Genomic DNA, 19,507 nt, shown 5'->3' on the forward strand with positions numbered 1-19,507 from the left:
TCTGGGATGGCATGAGGGTGAGTAAATGAAGATAGAATTTTAATTGTTGGGTGAACTGTCCCTTTAACTAGCAGACTGACCAGAATACATTTATATTCAAAACAGTTTTTGAAAAATAATGATTTATTCTTATAAGATTTTCACTCTCATTCCATATTAAATTAGGCTTAATATATAGTTTATATAGACCACAAATTAATTATGTAAAACATTGAAAAATGTCTGTGCAATGCAGACTGTTGCTGATAAATTGTCAACTTTAATATTGCAGACAAGAAGGAAATTATCCTAATTTGGAATAAGATTCAATAATGTCAGAGAAAGGTTTATTAGTCATATTTCATTTCAATTTTGAAGCAGCAAAGAAAATGACCCAACTGCAGCATGACAATTTACGAATCCCACTACGATGAAGGATAGTCTCATGAATATGAATTAACCATATGTGTCGTAATAAATAATTTAATAATAATGAGCAACGCCTTCGTCACAGTAGCAAACTTCCGTTTGTTTAAATTGTTTTGTTTAATCTTTTATTATAATTCAAGTTATAATTCGTGTTATAAATAGTTTATTTATAAATAATTTATTATAAAATATTTATTGTTTGTAATAATACAAATTATATAATGTTTATGAGCAAAAGTAAAAAAAAATAAAACAAATATGAATATTCACATTCAGCTGCTCTCTAGCGCCTCCCCTCCCTGTACGTCCACCACACTTTCCATATTTCCTTCCTGAATCCCCTGTCTGCCTTCATTCATCCACACCGCACACCGGGTTTGCAGCAACTATGGTGCTCGATTTAGACCTGTTTCGCACCGATAAAGGCGGCGATCCTGAAATCGTCAGGGAGACCCAGAGGAAACGGTTTAAAGATGTGTCTCTGGTGGATAAACTGGTCCAGGCTGACACAGAATGGAGAAAATGTGAGTGCTAATGCTAAAGCTTCTTAAACACATGCCAGCCTGTAAAACTTATATTTGTTTACAAATATGTATTATGAGCAATGCATTTTAAATGTGCTATAACGCATAATGACGTTGATATCAAATGTCGAGTTTAGGCTGAAAAACATAATTGCCGGCTTTAGCACTGAAGTAGCATGTAGCATTGACTCTTAACAGTTAACCCAGCTGTCATAGACAGTGGGTTTAATCTTCTATACATTTTTATAATGAATATAATTAGATATTTAGCCTTATATTTGTTTACATCAGGTGTTATTCCTGGATGAGAGATAATAGAGAGGTGAATTGATTAAATGGGTGTCGCAGCATCACTTGGCTGGATCTGATGCAATCATTGTGCTATAGTGAAACACACAGAGGTGGAGCTGCGGACTGTCAGTGCAGTTAACCTGTTCTTGACTATGCAGCTAATGTGAAGTATTAGGAAATTCGAGTTTGGTATTTTTCTTCCCTTTTAATCAATTAAAAGTGTAATCATTAAAGGGATAGTTCTTTTAAAAAAAAGCAAATTCTGCCAACATTTACTCAGCCTCATGTTGTTCCAAACCCATATGACTTTTTCACAAGGTCCTTAAAGTGCTTAAATATAGCGTTTAGAAATTTTAGTACTGGAATACTTGGAGAATCGCAAATTTTGACGAAAAGTGCTTGAGATTAAAATGGATCGATTTTAAAAGAATATTTTAGCTCTGCAGGTGCAGAGTGAATGGGTGCCAAAATTCTGATGCTACAAAAAGCACAAAGTCATCATAAAAGTAATCCATATGACTCCAGTGTTTTGAATCCATATATTCAGAAGTGATATTATAGGTGTGGGTGAGAAAAAGATCAATATTTATGTCTTTTTTTTTTTTTTTTTTTTGCTAGAAATTCTTCTCCCTGCCCAGTTGGGGGCGACATGCATGAAGAATGTGAATCACCAAAAACACAAGAAGAATGCAAAAGTGAATGTTAAAGTAGAGTTTGTCTGAGCAGGGAGGAGAATTTATATTATAACAGGACTTAAATATTGATCTATTTCTCATCCACACCTATCATATCACTTATGAAGACATTGATTTAACCACTGGAGTTGTATGGATTACTTTTATGCTGACTTATATGAATTTTGGAGCTTCAAAATTTTGGCACCCGTTCACTTGCATTGAATGAACCAAAAGAGCTGAAATATTTTTCAAAAAATCAGTTCAGCAGATAAAGTCATATACATCTGGGATTGCATAAGGGTGAGAAAATTATGAGAGAATTTTCATTTTTGGGTGAACTACTCAAAGTATAATTACTCTTGCCAGTAAAACAATGTCATGTTTTAATGTTTGCATTCTTTTTTTGCCTCCAGGTCGCTTTACCGCAGATAACCTAAACAAGGCCAAGAATCTGTGCAGCAAGGCCATTGGCGAAAAAATGAAGGTACGTGGAGCATTGCCAGTAGGCAATGTTGTATTTTTATAATCTGTAAAAGAGGCATGCTTTTGATCTTATCATATGTCTGTTTTTTTTTTTTTTTTGCAGAAGAAAGAGCCTGTTGGTGATGATGAGACTCTTCCAGAAGAGGCACAGAACTTGGAAGACCTCACTGCAGAAACATTATTAGTAAGTAACGCAATATTGCATAATTTACACCACGGACATGCTCAGTTTATTGGTAGACTTCTTTGTGTACTTTACTAGTGTTTTTCAAACTTGTCAGGTCCTAAAGTTTCCTAGAAACGGCACAGGGTGTTCTTTGTTGTGTTTGGAAATCGTAACCATCTCAAATCTTTCTGAATTCCTGGACAAACTGCAAAATTAAACACGTCAAGCAATAATTCACAGTCTGTAATGCGAGTTCATTTTGACCGCAAATTCTGCATCCTGTCCCTGGCAGTCCCTTACGGTGACTCAGATCAAGAGGGTGCGGTTACTGGTGGACGAGGCAGTGCAGAAGACAGACAATGATCGGCTTAAGCTGGAGGCGGAGCGCTTTGAGTACCTGAGAGAGATCGGCAACCTACTGCACCCCTCTGTGCCCATTAGCAATGATGAGGTGAGTTTTAACAAGTGGGCACGGGTGATGTTTTAAAGTTATTTTATCATTTACTTTCCCTCATGACGTTTCCAAACCCATATGACTTTCTTTCTACTGTGGAACAAAAAGGATATTTTTTTGAAAAATGTTCACACTGCTCTCTCCCATATAATGAAAGTGGATGGTAACCTGGGGTTGTCAATGGTAACCTCCAAAAAGGACAAGTAAAGCACAATAAAGACATGACAAGAATAGTCCAAAAGCTTTTGAACTAAACTCCAAGTCTTCTAAAGCCCCATGAGAACAGACTGAAATTTAATTTGTTATGCATTGGCAGTCTTGCTTGACATCTGTGGTCACCATGCTCTTTTCCTAGAGTTCCCAGATGTGTAGGACTTTTTTTTTCTTCTGCTGAACACAAAGGTTTTTAAAAGAATATCTCAGCTCTGTAGGTCCATACAATTCAAAGCAACAGGGTCAAAAACTGTGACGCTCAAAAAAGCAGCATAAAAGTAATCCATTCGACTCCAGTGGTTAAATCCATGTCTTCAGAAGTGATATGATAAGTGTGGGTGAGAAACAGATCAAAATTTTCACTATAAATTCTCCTTCCTGCCCAGTAGGTGACAATAGGCATGAAAAATGCAAATCGTCAAAAACAATAGAAGAACTCTTAGGAGAGAAGAGTGCTTAGGAGGGTTGTTTTGGAAGTGGAGATTTATAGTAAAATAAAGGACTTAAATACTGATCTGTTTCTCACCCACACCTCACTTCTGAAGACATGGATTAAACCACTGGAGTCTTATGGATTACTTTTATGCTGTCTTTATGTGCTTTTTGAGCTTCAGTGTTCTACAGAGAATGTGAAATATATTTTTTTATTTTTCTCCCCAATTTGGAATGCCCAATTCCCAATGCACTAAGTCCTCGTGGTGGCGTAGCGACTCGCATCAATCCAGGTGGCGGAGGACGAATCTCAGTTGCCTCCGCGTCTTATCTTGCATCTTATCATGTGGCTTGTTGAGCGCGTTACCGCGGAGACATAGTGCGTGTGGAGGCTTCACGCTATTCTCCGTGGCATCCACGCGCAACTCACCACGCGCCCCACCGAGAGCGAACCACATTATAGCGACCGCGAGGAGGTTACCCAAACATGACTCTACCCTCCCTAGCAACCGGTCCAATTTGGTTGCTAAGGAAACCTGGCTGGAGTCACTCAGCAAGCCCTGGATTCGAACTCATGACACAAGGGGTGGTAGTCAGCGTCAATACTCGGTGAGCTACCCAGGCCCCTGAGAATGTGAACTTTTGAATAGATGGAATACATTGAAACGTACCGAGTGTACCTAGACACCAAGACTGCAAATAATGGAGGGGGCAAGTAGTGTCGGTCTGGCCAGTAAGCAACTTTAGATAAATAGAAGAAATGTTAAACATTTACTGGATCCTCTTGCAGTAATATACAGCTGTTTTCCTCTTTCTTAGGATGTAGATAATAAGGTGGAGCGCACCTGGGGCGACTGCTCTGTGCAGAAGAAGTACTCCCACGTGGACCTGGTCGTCATGGTGGATGGATACGAAGGAGAAAAAGGAGCCATTGTGGCTGGTAGCAGAGGATACTTTCTTAAGGTTTGTTGCCATTAAAACAAGTCAGCCACCTACATATAAACCCAGACAGACTGTATCTGTTGTAAACAGACATTAAACAGACTATTGTTAGGTGATGTGCATACTAACCATGCAAAAACACATGTAAGGGCTTGGCTACTCTGTCTAACTGTGTCCTCGTAGAGAAGCTTTCAACAAGAGCATATTGGATAAAAATATTGGTTTTCCAATTAATTGCGATTTATTCATTTGAATGATCCAGTATCGATTCTTAAAATCCCAAGATGAATCTTTTAATCACGGCCACTTTTTAAGTAGATGCATGGACATTTTTTATTGTAATTGATTTTTTTTTATTATTCTGCTTCAAATCTGGACAATCTCCTCTATGTAATCACATGATACAGTTGGTAATTTGTATAGCTTTGTATGGTAATCTGTAAAAGACAAAAATATGTAAGAAATGTGAGACTGTGGAATTTGCTGTTGCATTCAAACGATTCTCTAAACATTTAGAACAAACGTTTATCCATGAAACGGAGAAAGCTTTAACAATGACAAAAGTGTCTGGGGTTTATTGGAAGAATCTAATGTTGTCCGTTTTTAGGACAACTTAATAATGTCTCGAAAGTCTGTCGCAGTCCTGGAGGATCTTAATAAAATCAAAAGCATCAAACAAGCACAAAATCCCCAAATGCTTGAAATGTTGTTTCAGGGGCCTCTAGTTTTCCTGGAGCAGGCATTAATAAACTATGCACTGCGGATCCTGTACAGCAAGAACTACAATCTCCTCTACACACCCTTCTTCATGAGGAAAGAAGTTATGCAGGAGGTTGCTCAGCTGAGCCAGTTTGACGAGGAACTCTACAAGGTTTGTCCAACATCTGTTAATTTATGCGTCCATTAATTAGACAGTTTTAATGTTTGTTTGTTATCCCTAAATATTAAAATACGACACAATTTCCTGTCATGTGATCATACAGGTGATTGGGAAAGGAAGCGAGAAGTCAGACGACAATACGGTGGACGAGAAGTATTTGATCGCCACATCAGAGCAGCCAATCGCTGCCTTCCTGAGAGATGAGTGGCTGAAACCAGAGGACCTCCCCATCCGCTACGCTGGCCTCTCCACCTGCTTCAGACAGGAAGTGGGCTCTCATGGCAGAGACACACGTGGGATCTTCAGGGTCCATCAGTTTGAGAAGGTCAGTGCAGTTCAATCTTGAAAATACAGTTGCTGTAGCTGTTTAGATCTTTGGCTGTAAAAAGGTTTTGGACACTTATATGTCCTTGCATTAGATGACAAAATATCAAACCATTTATTTGGACAATTATTATTAACGGAAGATAGCACAAGCACACTTTTCAAAGCAGAACATTTCATAAAAAGTATTTGGATATTTTCTGGTTGTCTATTGTTATTGGAATGTGAATGACATCTGTGGTTACTCACACATCTGTGTAAACTTGAGGGCAACTGACTTCACACATCCAATAAAAATCGCCTTCACACCAGTTGGTTTAACATAATTGCAGAAAATGCTAACACGATGACATTAAGATGTATTAAGTGTCCAAATACAGTTTAGCCAAACATATGTGCCTCAAAAGGTTCCTGTCATTAATTACAAGCAAACAAGCTGAATCTTGTTTATCCATACCATTGTTTACCTTTGAAATCACAACCTCTCTCTCTGATTGTCAATTGTTTCCATCCATTAACAGATTGAGCAATTTGTGTACGCCTCGCCTCATGACAACAAATCATGGGAGATGTTTGATGAAATGATCGGAACTGCTGAAGAGTTTTATCAGTCGTTAGGAATTCCCTACCGCATCGTCAACATTGTGTCAGGTTTGTTTCATGTTACGCCGCATGTCCATTGAGAGCTCCAGTGTAATGCTGTTTCACACCATACGGCAAAGCAGCGTATACACAAAGCTGCAGGACCATCGCGATATGCTTTCACACCGACAGCGTTTCTGCTGCGTATACTGAAAATGCAATGATTTCTAGGTGTCTGCGTGAAGTATTTCCTTAAATAACAACCATAAATTATTAATATCGTAAGTTATGAAATGGTTGGCAGATTCACAAAACATTCTTAAAGGTACACTCAGTAATTTTTTCAGCATTAAAAAAGTTGTACTCCTTAAGAAATGAATATGATTTTTGAAACATATGTATAAAATCATGATCACCCACATGAGATTAGGAGTCTAGTCATATCTGTAACCTTATAAAAGCTGTTTTATTCTAAATGAGGCAGGGGCGCCGTCATGGGGGCTGCCATTTTAGAATCACAAGACCAGCCAAATACTACTTGCTTAATCTCAGTAACGGTCCTGTTGTTGGACACGTTCAATCTTGGACTAAACTAATCATGGCTGACTGTGAATAGTGAATTCTTACATTGGGTAACTGAAAACTATTGTGTTTGAATGATGCTGCATCCACGCCTTTGGCTGTCAGTGTAAGTCGAAGACAACATGTTTAAAAAATGCCTAAAATTGCACCTTTAAGAATAAAATTCTTCTTAACTACTATTTTCTTCTGAAGAAAGAATTTAAGAATATTTTGTAATAATGGAACTGTTGTTGTTCGTTAATGTTGTTGTTTTTCCCCCCTAAACCATCAATGTTTATACCTTCTTATGAACGTCTTACAATTTATCCCAAGAACTTTCTTTTCTTAAGAAGATTTTATTCTGTATATAGTAAGAATGCTCAAGGGGGTTTCAAACAAGTAATTAGGACCTTGGAAAATTTCAGAGGAAAAAAGTTGTTAAAGTAAACGTCAATACTGTTGTACTCTATGTAGTACTTTCTGTAGACTCGAATAAAAATTGTATTGAGTTGAAATGAAACATGTTTCATCAGGCTTGTACATAAAACATTACTCTAATAGTGTGTAGAAATAAGATACGCCATCAACTGAATATAAAGTAAACACAGTATTTTCCAGACAATATTTTAATAATTTATTTTGGCTTTAGTACAATGACAATATACAATTTAATTATTTAATTTTGTAAACATCATGTTGTCTTTAAAATATAATTGTATTTGGGTGTCAAAAAGTTTGATATCCCCTGTTTTAAAAGGGCCAAACTAACAGGGTCTTTGATCTTCTGTTGCAAAACACTGAAAGTTTTAGCTTGTCACAAAGCAGTTTTTACACTGGGTTCAGATATATTGTTCACCTTTATGTCACAGGTGCATTGAACTACGCCGCCAGTAAAAAGTTGGATTTGGAGGCTTGGTTCCCAGGCTCCCAGGCCTTTAGAGAGCTTGTGTCCTGTTCAAACTGCACTGACTACCAGGCTCGCCGCCTGCGTATTCGCTACGGCCAGACCAAGAAGATGATGGATAAGGTGCACGCTGTTCTTAGAGAGTGTGCTGGATAATCTGTATTCACTGTTTCCAGCTGCTTTGGCTAACCATTGTGCCTTTTCTCCTAAAGGCTGAGTTCGTGCACATGCTAAATGCCACCATGTGCGCGACCACTCGTGTTATCTGTGCGATCTTAGAAAACTTCCAGACAGAGGAAGGCATCATAGTTCCAGAACCCCTCAGGGCATTCATGCCTCCAGGTGTGTGCAGCTGAATATATAATGTGGGGGAAAAAAATTAAATGACTAAATACTATTTCATTTTTTCTGGTAATAAGAAGCCACTAACAGTATTATGGTTTATTTACTCAGGTTTAACAGAAATGATCAAGTTTGTAAAGCCCGCCCCCATTGACCAGGAGGCAACCAAGAAGCAAAAGAAACAGCAGGAAGGAGGCAAGAAGAAGAAACAGCAAGGCAGCGACGCTGATCTAGAGAATAAAGTGGATAACATGTCCGTCATTGACTCTTAGACACGCCCCTATACAGTCAAAGCCAATCATAATGGTTCTTATAATGTCCACCTGCCCATTCACTGTCATTGTTCACTGAATCTGTCACTCCATTTCATTCATGTCATCTCCTTTGCTGCGTTTTATTTCTTCTCGGACAGTTTTCTGTCTAGATTTTTAAATCATTTTCTTGCAGAGGGAAAATTGAAATCTTCAATTCAAAATGCATGATGGTTTGACAGACATATAGCCAATAACCAGAAATGCTTTCAATGGCTCTGTAATTTCCAAGTCATTGTTGTACTAAGATACAGTTAAATTCAAAACTGCTTTATTATAAACAGTACTTCGATATACTGCATCAGTGCCACATTAGAGGAGGGTATTTCATCTTGTTCTGAATGGAAATCAGTTTTACACAATGAGAAGACCTCTTTCTTTCAATATTCTGTCTTAGAAATAAAATCTGTGCAATAAATAAGTAAAATGGAAGCATAATTGTTAAAGTTATTAATTGTTGATTACTGAGCACTTACCATTTACATTGTCACAAAACCTCAAAGTGATACAGGATGAGCTGTTATAAATGCATCTGTCATTCATCTCTGTCTCTGTGAATTGTCTGTAAAACAGGGAATGTGATTATATGTACTGTACTTGCTTAACATGCCTGGTTTGAGGTGTCAGAATGATGGCCTATGGGAATAAATCAATATGGAAAGTGAAATGCATTGTCTGGTCATTGAAAAATGCTTGGCTTCACATTATTTGATTGTACTGTAGTAACGTGTCAGTGCATTCAAATAATGTAAAGCATTTTACAAATGGCATCAATGGCAAAAAATGCCCAATAATTCTAAATAATAATGTTATAAGCCAATTAATGGGAGGTGGATACAAATGAAGGAAAATTTAAAGGTTGTGGTTTTACATTATTATTATTATGATTTTACATGAGAAGGAATATAATTTGAAATGTGTATAATATAGTGTTGGGTTCAAATTAATTGTGCATGTAACTGTAAAGTCAGCATTCTTTGATGTGACTGTAGGTATTAGTATGGATATTTAGTATCTACTTGACAGTAACTATTGGTCACTTGAAACTTGTTTTGTATTTTTTAATTTGTTATTTTATAAAAAATATTTAGAGTTACATGTATAGTATAGGCAAGCAAGGTGGGTGCTGATTGTATATGAGATGGCTGATGGAGTTCAGGGCAGCCACTTGTCTGTGTGGGCGTCTCGTGCCACCACCGGCAAGATGCCACCCTGGGCGGCAGCCCATGTCGCCCATGCCTTAATCCGCCACTGGCTGTTGCTCCTTTAAGACTTGACAGTAAACGCCCACTGTTGTGATTGGCTCTCTGCTCTTGACTAACCTGCTCTCTCCTTTGCTACCTACTGAAGTAATAAGGTAAAACAGGCGTTGACGTGTTGTTGTGGAGGTGGTCAGGTGCAAATTTCTTCCACAGTGTGACATCACAATGTGGAGGAATTCGAGAACGAGTCATTTGGCAGCTTGGTTACAACAAATGCTCTTTTTTCGCTGTGAGGAGGAAGTTTTGAGTTCTGAAACTTACAGTATGGTTTTAAAGTAAAATTTTAAACTCTTAAATTTCAAAACATCAAGGAAAAATTGATTCCTCATGTCATGACCCATTTAAAGGTGCACTCAGTCATTTTTGGAACTTGTCATCTTGGACTTACACTTAGTGGTGTGGATGCAGCATCATTCAAACACGATATTCTTCTGTTAGCAGTGGCATTATAGAAATTCACTATTCAAAATCAGCCTTGATTAATTTAATCCATGAGTGAAAGTATCCAATAACAAGACGGTAACTGAGATTAAGCGAGCAGTATTCTGCTGGTCATGTGGACCCTCTTCATGTAGAATAAAACAGCTTTTATAAGGTTATTGATATGGCTGGTGTCCTCATTTCATGTCAGTGGTCGTGATTTTGTAAATATGTTTCAAAATTTCTATTAATTTCTTTTACACTGAAGTAAATAAATAAATAAATAAATACAAGAATTGTTAATATTTAAAGGTGCACTCAGTAGTTTTTTTCCCCCATTAAAAAGTTTTACTCCTGAAGAAATTAACTGTAATTTTGAAACATATATATAAAATCATGACCATTCACATGAGATGAGGACTCCAGTCCTATCAGTAACCTTATAAAAGCTCTACATGGGGGAGGGGCCCCCTCATGGGGGCTGCCATTTTAGAATCACATGACCATCTGAATACTACTCCCTTAATCTCAGAAAACCATCTTGTTATTGAACACTTTCACACTTGGATTAAATTTACCATGGCTGAATGTGAATAATGAATTTCTATAATGGCATCTGTAACTGAAAACTATTGCATCCACACCACTAGGTGTCACTGTAAGTCCAAGATGACACACTGAAAACGTTACTGAGTGCACCTTCAAAATATTTTTTCAATGTGCAAAGAAATTCAAATGACGCCTTTAGGACTACAATTCCCAGAAGCCTTCGATCCACTCGCTTCTATATCCTTAAATTCTATTGGCTCATAGTTGTGCCATTCTCCAATCATATTACAGGATACTGCTCCTTTGCACACTGTCACTTCGTCACGGTAAGATGTAAATCTGTCAAACATACCGCCGAATGTAGGGGATAGTTTGTGATCTTTCCAATTAAATAGCAAAACAGTTTTTCTCTAATTTAAGATTCATTAAAAGAGTGGTAATAAAAAGCTATGGGTTCCGGAGAGAGCACGAGCAGGAGAGTCTCTTTCGGCCTAGATGAGGACGATAGGGTGAGGATTCTGCGTGGAGTGAAGGTAATGCTGTTTCTCTGGCATTGATTCTGCATTTACTACACAGATACATTATGTGGGAAAAATCATACTGGTAATGTACGATTACATTTGTAAATGGAGGATTTGATCGCTTATATATCGCATCAAGTTTACCGACTGTCCTTAAATGAACTAGGCGAGGTGAGGCTGGACAAACAGGGGCAATGTGGCGAAAATTGCAGTTGCTGTCATTAATTATGCTCTCTTTTATTATTGTTATTATTTAGTATTTAAGCTCAGTCTTTTCATGTTCATTCAAACACTTGAGTTTTTGCTCCTGCAGTCCGCACATGATTGACAGGTGCGTTGTAGTTTATGACAGTCAAGTCCTCGGGGTTTGAGAAACTCTTTACTGTACTTCAAACTTTTTTTTTTATACTTAACTTTAATGTAATAATCATAATGATGATACCACAAACCCAGTGGCCACTCAGGTGCGCAGAAGTTTAATTGAGACTGGGCAGGTTTGTACAGGGCCATAGCAGAAAATTCTGGGCCCCCTGACTATATATTGCTCTGGGTCCCTTTCCTATTAAAATAATACAGTATTGAATTTGTTGTGGGCCCCCCTGGACCTTTGGGCCCCTAGAATCATTACCACCTTCCACCCCACTAGCTACGGCCCTGGGTGTGTAAACCGTCTGTACATTAATCTTGGGTAAGCTGCCTGACTGGACCCTTGACATCAGAATAACATTTAAAGGAATATTCCAATTTCGATACAAGTTGAACTTAATCGACAGCGTTTGTGGCATAACGTTGGTTACCACAAAAATGATTTCGACTCATCCCTCAAGAAAATAAAGAAGTAGCGAAAATCACTGTTGCAGTAAGGCATTTATAGAAGAGGTGAATGGGGCAAGCTAATAAATATTAAAATACTCACTGTTTGAAAAGTATAGCCACAAGACGTAAAGATTATACTTGTTAACATGCTTTTAGTGGCAAAATCGCTTACTAACCTTATCTGCACTCAAAAAACCAAAAATGAACCTCCCATGTTCATATTACTCAATAAATTCATGTAACCAAGGGAACTGAAATTAACTTATTAAGAGTTAATTTAAAAAAAAGTGTCCTGTCAGCTTTACTTAATCCATTTGCATTGGGACAACATGAATACTACGCAGTCTGCATAGAGAACCAACTCTCTAGGGGGGCACCATCATTTTGACCTTTGTAGCTCCAAAATTCACATAAAGGAAACATAAAAGTAATCCACATGACTCCAGTGTTTAAATCCATTTCTTCAGAAGCTATATAATAGGTGTGGGTGAGAAACAGAACAACATTTAAGTCATTTTTTACTCTAAATCTCTACTTTAACTTTCACTTTCAGATACACCTTATGTGACTTTTAGATGTAAAAGTGAAAGTGAAAGTGGAGATGTAGAGTTTAAAAAAAGGAATTTTGTTAAATTTTGACCTGTTTCTCATTCACCCCTATTATATAGCTTCTGAAGACATGAATTTACCACTGGAGTCTTATGGATTACTTCTATGTTTCCTTTATGTGATTTTTGGAGCTACAAATGTCTGATCACCATTCACTGGCATTGTATGGACCTACAGTGCTGAGATATTCTTCCAAATTTTTTTTGTTTGTGTTCTGCTAAAGAAAGAAAGTCATACATATCTGGGATTGCATGAGGGTGAGTAAATGAGGGAATTTTCATTTTTGGTTGAATGTGGCAGGGTGAGCAAGAGACAGACACAGTGGGTGTGGCCTCAAGCTTTGTAGAGGTATTTATTGAAAATAATAATAAACATAAAATATCCAAAAATGGTGAGAATGGTGATCAAAATAAAGGTGAATCTTGCATCCTCATGCGTGCTGACCTCTCCGGCGTCACATCTAACTCGCACCGGTGGTCTAAGGAGTTGGTCCAGCTACTCAGCTAACTTGGCCGAACCCTCCACGCTCTGCGCCTGGGCCTGCGAGAATGCCAGCGTGTGCACACATGGAGAATAGAAGCCAGCTCCCCAAGAAGAGGCGCGCTCTGTGTTTATTTGGCAGCGGCTGATGAGGCTAAACACAAATCAGATGTGCCTCATTCAGTGTTGGGTGTAATGCATTACACCCAAAGCTGATAGAGGCACACCTGATTTGAGAACCAATACATATTGTGTACATTCGCAAGTGGGAAGTTGGATAATTCTGAGGGCACGTGAAGGCAGCATTAAAGTATAAGGAGTTCTGTGTAAACTTCACCTCTTTTTTGTCCTCAGCTGTCTGAAGATGTTCTACAGCGCATGAGAAATGCTGGTCAAACTCCTGAACCAAGTCAACCATTCAGTAATAAAGAAAACCAAGGTATGACATAAAATTTGCATCAAATGATATCATGTCATTGATTAGGGTAGTAGAGTATATTTTATACTGTATGTTTATTATAGAAAGTGCAGAAGTGTAATATTTGTGACCTAAAATGAAAGGTGTCTATGTTCAAGAAATACAGTGGGATATTTATGATTTAATGCAGGTTTGTTATAATCATTTACATTTTTCAATGATTTCGCAGGACAGCAGACTCAAGCTTCCAGCACATCTGACACTTCACCTCCAAAAACTCAGACCAGGACCACTTTTCCTGACACTAAAGATGAGCTAAGGAAGAGGTACTGTTGCCTTGTACATTACAAGAAAAAGTAACCAAATGTTTCCAATTAGCCACTGTTACATTCTGAGTCAGGATTTTGGACTGAAAAACTGTTTATATCTCAACATCTTGCAACACTCTGGACAGAACTCTGTTTCCCATTGAGCTGGCCCAAGTTAACTGACCAAATCAGTAAGATGGCATCCATGTTATTCCAAAAACAAACAAGATCCATATGGCTCACCTAACATGACTCTAAAGGGCTCTAAAGGGCTTTATGCTAAATAAACCCATGTTGCATGAGTGTAAAGTTGATTTCCAAACCATTAATTTAGCATTTTGTATAAATGCTTATCATCTGAGAATATATGAATCAGATGTGCATAAATATGACACAAGCTCAAAATACTGTTGCTCCTGGATGCCATTCAAGGATGAGTCATGTAGTCAAAACAAACATTAGAACAAGGACAAAACACTACCACTTAGTGGTCAGATTCAGAACAGCAGTTGGTGAATTATGGTTTGGCAACAGGCAGGTAAATAATAGAGAGTGTGTGTGTGTGTGTGTGTGTGTGTTTGCACAGGTATGAGCAGCAGCAGGCCATTATACAAGAGGAGCTGGCTCGCATTGCACAGAAAGAGAGAGAGGCAGCGCGGCAGGACATTACACGAGCGGTGCAGAGAGAGAGAGTGCAGACACGGCAGGAGGTTGAGAAAGCCAAACAGTTGGTGAGATACTTCAGCACAGCACTTAAGTACACAAGTATAACGACGCATGCAAATGCATTCTGACTCAGCTGCACCCTGCATTGAGCAGCATGAATACAGGTTTTGCTTTGTCAGTCATTGCATGGTAATGTAAAGGATTGCATTTTAATGCAGGTAGATATCAGACAAATTACTGTGACGTCACACAACAAGCAATCACACGTCCGTGTTCTTCAGGTGTGAAGCTTTTTGTGATGAATTTACAAACATTAAAGCACCATGGTATTATCATGTTTTTTACATTGTAATACCAATAACCAATGGTAATGTTTTGGACATAAATCATAGTTTTCTTTAAAATGCATTGGAGTACCATGTAAATGCCAGTACAATGGTATTACTATCTGATACCATCACTACAGTGGTACCACCAGAGTACTTTTTGTAAGGGTGGGAGCAACGCTACACTTCTAATGATCTAATGATGCAAATGGCTTGAGTGCTGTCCGCAGTACTGTTCAGGGTAGTGCAGGAGTTTGGGGACCTGATCACCCTGTTTAGGGTTTATTTTGTGGTAATGATAATGACTGACTGACTATCCCTTACAAGTATTTGCCCCTTCCTGATTTCTTCTATTTTTGTGTATTTTTCATACTAAATTGTTTTAGATCTTCAAACGAGACAACCTGAGTAAACACGAAATACAGTTTTCATATATATATATATATATATAAAATCTTTTTTTTTTTTTTTTTTTTTTTTTTTTATTGAAGCAAAAAAGTTATCCAGCACTTTGACTAGGCCACTCCAAAACTTTAATTTTGCTTCTTTTGAGCCATTCAGAGGTGGACTTGCTCCTATGCTTTGGATCATTGTCTTGCAGCATAATCCAGTTGCGCTTGAGCTTCAACTCACAGAATGATGACCGCACGTTCTCCTTTAGGATTTTCTGGTAGAGAGCAGAATTCATGTTTCCCTCAATTATTGCAAGTTACCCGTGCCACTACCACCATCACTATCACACTGCCACCACCATGCTTGACCATTGGTATGATGTTCTTTTTTGTAGAATTCTGTGTTTGATTTATGCCAGATGTAACGGGACCCCTGTCTTCCAAACAGTTCCACTTTCGACTCATCAGTCAACAGAACATTCTCCCAAAAGGTTTGAGGATACTCAAGGTGTGTTTTGGTAAAATTCAGACGAGCCTTAATGTTCTTCTGGGTTAGCAGTGGTTTTCACCTCGCCACTCTTCCATGGAAGGCATTTTTGGCTAATGTCTTTCTGATAGTGGAGTCATAAACAGTGACCTTTATTGATGCGAGAGAGGCCTGCAGTTTCTTGGATGCTGTCCTTGGCTTTTTTGTGGCTTCCTGGATGAGTCATCGCTGTGCTCTTGGAGGAATTTTGGAAGATTGGCCACTTCTGGGAAGGTTCACTACTGTGCCAAGTTTTCTCCATTTGGAGATAATGGCTCTCACTGTGGTTCTTTGGAGTCCAGAGCCTTTGAAATAGCTTTGTAACCCTTCCCAGACTGATGTATTTCAATCACCTTTTTCCTCATCATTTCTGGAATTTATTTCGACCTTGGCATAGTGTGCTACTGGGTGAGACCTTTTAGTCAAATTCATGCTGCTTAAAAAGTTCTGTTTAGTTGTTGATTTGATTGAACAGGGCTGGCAGTAATCAGGCCTGGGTGTGTTTAGTCCAGCTGAACCCCATTATGAATGCAGTTTCATAGATATGGGGATTTAGTAACTTTTTCACACAGTCCCAGTTGATACTGGATAACTTTTTTGCTTCAATAAACAACATTATCATTTAAAAACTGTATTTTGTGTTTACTCAGATTGCCTTTGTTTTATGTTAGATTTTGTTTGAATTTTTGAAACAATTTAGTACGAGATATACACAAAAATAGAAGAAATCAGGAAATACTTTTTCACAGCACTTTAGGTTCAACAGATTTATTCTGTGTATGACATGTAGCAGGTTGTTGAATACATATCCAGGAATAGGGTTGGGAACTGAGAACCGGTTAAAAAAAAAAAAAAAAAAAAAGCAAATCGGAAGGATTTACATGCTACCGATCAGCCACAACATGAAAACCACCTGACTAATATTGTGTAGGTCCCCCTTGTGCCGCCAAAACAGTGCCAACCCATATCTCAGAATAGCATTCTGAGATGCTATTCTTTTCACCACAGTTGTACAGAGCGGTTATCTGAGTCATCTGCTTACTGGATGTTTTTTGTTTTTGGCACCATTTGGAGTAAATTCTAGAGACTGTTGTGTGTGAAAATCCCAGGAGATCAGCGGTTACAGAAATACTCAAACCTACGGATCTGTACAGATCTCCTGGGATTTTCACACACAACAGTCTCTAGAATTTACTCCAAATGGTGCCAAAAACAAAACACATCCAGTGAGTGGCAGTTCTATGGACAGAAATGTCTTGTTGATGAGAGAGGTCAACAGAGAATGGCCAGAATGGTTCGAACTGACAAAGTCTACGGTAACTCAGATAACTCAGGGGATTTATCCTTTAGGGATTCAGTCCATTCATTCTTGGGACCCTGATAAGAGTTAAACCTCACACATGTCGTCTTTTCTTAGACAGTGAATTGGACGATTATGTGAGTGTGATGTTGTACGTGATATTCCAGGCCTGAGGACCATAAGGGACATGTTGTTGGTGTGTCTTATGAGCTCTGACATGTACTGGACACTTAATAGAAAAGCTTCCCTTAGGCTGAAAATTTAAAGAGTGTGCAATATATGTGTGTGTGTGTGTGTGTGTGTGTGTGTGTGTGTGTGTGTGTGTGTGTGTGTGTGTGTGTGTGTGTGTGTGTGTGTGTGTGTGTGTGTGTGTGTGGAGGAATGTTGTAAAGGTAATTATGGCTCAATCCTTGAACATTTGTCTTGTCCAAACTTAGTGTCTTATTAGCAGATGTGTGAACATGCCTAGATGTCAACTGAGCCCTTAGATTGATCGGTTTGTGTGGATTTCTGTACTGATGTGTTATCTGTCGCACCATGCGATTCTCATCTGGTTTTGCTTCAAGACCCAGATTTTGCAAAGACACATCTTACTTGGTTTATTGTTCAGAAGTGGAGTTGAATTGTGTCTGAATGTTTTTTGGCATGCGCATAGTTCCTGTTTGCTCAGTTTTATTTGTAAGTACTTGACATCATGGGAAAATCAAAAGAAATCAGCCAATACCTCAGAATTTTTTTTTGGACCTCCACAAGTCTGGTTCATCCTTGGGAGCAATTTCTAAAGGCCTGAAGGTACCACGTTCATCTGCACAAACAATAGTACGCAAGTATAAACACCATGGGACCACGCAGCCATCATACCGCTCAGGAAGGAGACGCATTCTGTCTCCTAGAGATAAACGTAGTTTGATGCGAAAAGTGCAAATCAATCCCAGAACAACAGCCTTGTGAAGGACCTTGTGAAGATGCTGGAGGAAAAAGGTAGACAAGTATCTATATCCACAGTAAAACGAGTCCTATATCGACATAACCTGAAAGGCTGCTCAGCAAGGAAGAAGCCACAGCTCCAAAACCTCCATAAAAAAATCCAGATTACAGTTTGCATGTGCACATGGGGACAAAGATTGTACTTTTTGGAGAAATTTCCTTTGGTCTTATGAAACAAAAATGTAACTGTTTGGCCATAATGACCATCGTTATGTTTGGAGGAGGCTTGCAAGCTGAAGAACACCATTCCATCCGTGAAGCATGGGGGTGGCAGCATCATGTTGTGGGGTGCTTTGTTGGATAAATATTTTTTCCATTTAAGGTTATTTTTTAAAGTATTTGCTTGCGGAGTCTCATCTTTGATTATCCTTTTACAAATTTGAGTGTATGTAGAGTAAAAATGTTGTGCTCTTGTAAAAAATGTAGGTAAAGAATAATCAAAGATGAGACTCTGCTAGCAAATACTTAATGCAAATAACCTTAAATGGAAAAAATTCATTTTTTTGCACCTATTCACTCTGCCAACAAGAAATTGTCTAATGACAGAGCAAGTTTTTTTTATTTTTTATCCCAATTCAATTTTTGTTCCCTCTTGCTGTGAATAGTTTCGCGTTTAGATAAGATAAGGCCTGTTCACGCTTTAAGATAAGATTCGGTGTGAACAAGGCTTTAAATCCAAACAGTTCTTTCCTATGGACCCATTTACACAGGGAATTCAATTTTGTCCCGTGAGAGTACGTTTTTGTTCAGCCCGACGAATATTTTTCTTTTGGTGCGAATAGCTTAGCTTTGTTTCTGTTTTACTTTTTTTGTTTTTCATCTTGGTGTGAACAGCCCTACAGAGTGCAACTGTCTGGTTCCAAAAAGAAAAATCCCATTCACTTTTTTCATTAGGGCATTGAGGGAAGGGATTATCAACGGTAATATAAGCCATGAAAGACAGACCTTCTGTTGTTAATCAGTGATGCTGTATATACTTCTGCTGAAGACATCAGACTGCGTTAGTTCTTTATTTTGAAAAAGAATCATATTTAATAGTGCAATTCCTGGTGAAAAACTACACTACCCATGATCCTGTGGGGGTAAATTCACCAATCAGAGAATCTGGCTGAACAAAGTGCAGCAAAAGAGCTCTTGTGACGCACTGTGAAAGACACATGTGAATATTTTGCAATTTACTTTAATTGATTCCAGTATACTTAACAACTTTAAAATAATAGTTTGATATTTTCCATCGTTTTTAATTCAATTACAAAATTTACAATGCATCATGGGATTGTAGTTTAAAGGAAGAGTTCACCCAATAATGAAAATTCTTTCATCATTTAGTCACCCTCATGCCATCACAGATGTGTATGACTTTCCTTCTTCTGCTGAACACAAACAAAGATTTTTAGAAGAAGATTTCAGCTCTGTAGGTCCATACAATGCAA

The 19,507-nt window shown here is 38.2% G+C and overlaps 2 protein-coding genes across 3 annotated transcripts in view; both read left to right on the plus strand.

The window, feature by feature from the left end:
- The first annotated feature begins 719 nt into the window (after positions 1 to 719).
- On the plus strand, positions 720 to 9,161 carry LOC127419301 (serine--tRNA ligase, cytoplasmic-like). The gene is made up of 11 exons (XM_051660607.1): positions 720 to 932; positions 2,314 to 2,384; positions 2,487 to 2,567; positions 2,842 to 3,000; positions 4,468 to 4,611; positions 5,306 to 5,461; positions 5,574 to 5,795; positions 6,316 to 6,445; positions 7,807 to 7,964; positions 8,054 to 8,183; positions 8,295 to 9,161. Exons 1-11 carry the CDS (start codon positions 797 to 799, stop codon positions 8,453 to 8,455), a joined length of 1,548 nt encoding a protein of 515 aa, XP_051516567.1. The 5' UTR covers positions 720 to 796; the 3' UTR covers positions 8,456 to 9,161.
- Positions 9,162 to 11,021: 1,860 nt separating this feature from the next.
- LOC127419310 (MICOS complex subunit mic25a-like) overlaps positions 11,022 to 19,507 on the plus strand; it is an 89,059-nt gene continuing 80,573 nt past the window's right edge. The window contains exons 1-5 of one of the 2 annotated variants that reach the window (XM_051660628.1): positions 11,022 to 11,051; positions 11,146 to 11,258; positions 13,506 to 13,590; positions 13,799 to 13,895; positions 14,464 to 14,608. In XM_051660628.1, coding sequence (XP_051516588.1) covers positions 11,175 to 11,258; positions 13,506 to 13,590; positions 13,799 to 13,895; positions 14,464 to 14,608 — 411 coding nt within the window. In that variant the 5' untranslated portion in view covers positions 11,022 to 11,051; positions 11,146 to 11,174. The other variant, XM_051660630.1, reaches the window with a different exon arrangement.

This window comes from Myxocyprinus asiaticus, chromosome 28, assembly GCF_019703515.2.
Source record: "Myxocyprinus asiaticus isolate MX2 ecotype Aquarium Trade chromosome 28, UBuf_Myxa_2, whole genome shotgun sequence".
In the NCBI taxonomy this organism is placed as follows: domain Eukaryota; kingdom Metazoa; phylum Chordata; class Actinopteri; order Cypriniformes; family Catostomidae; genus Myxocyprinus; species Myxocyprinus asiaticus.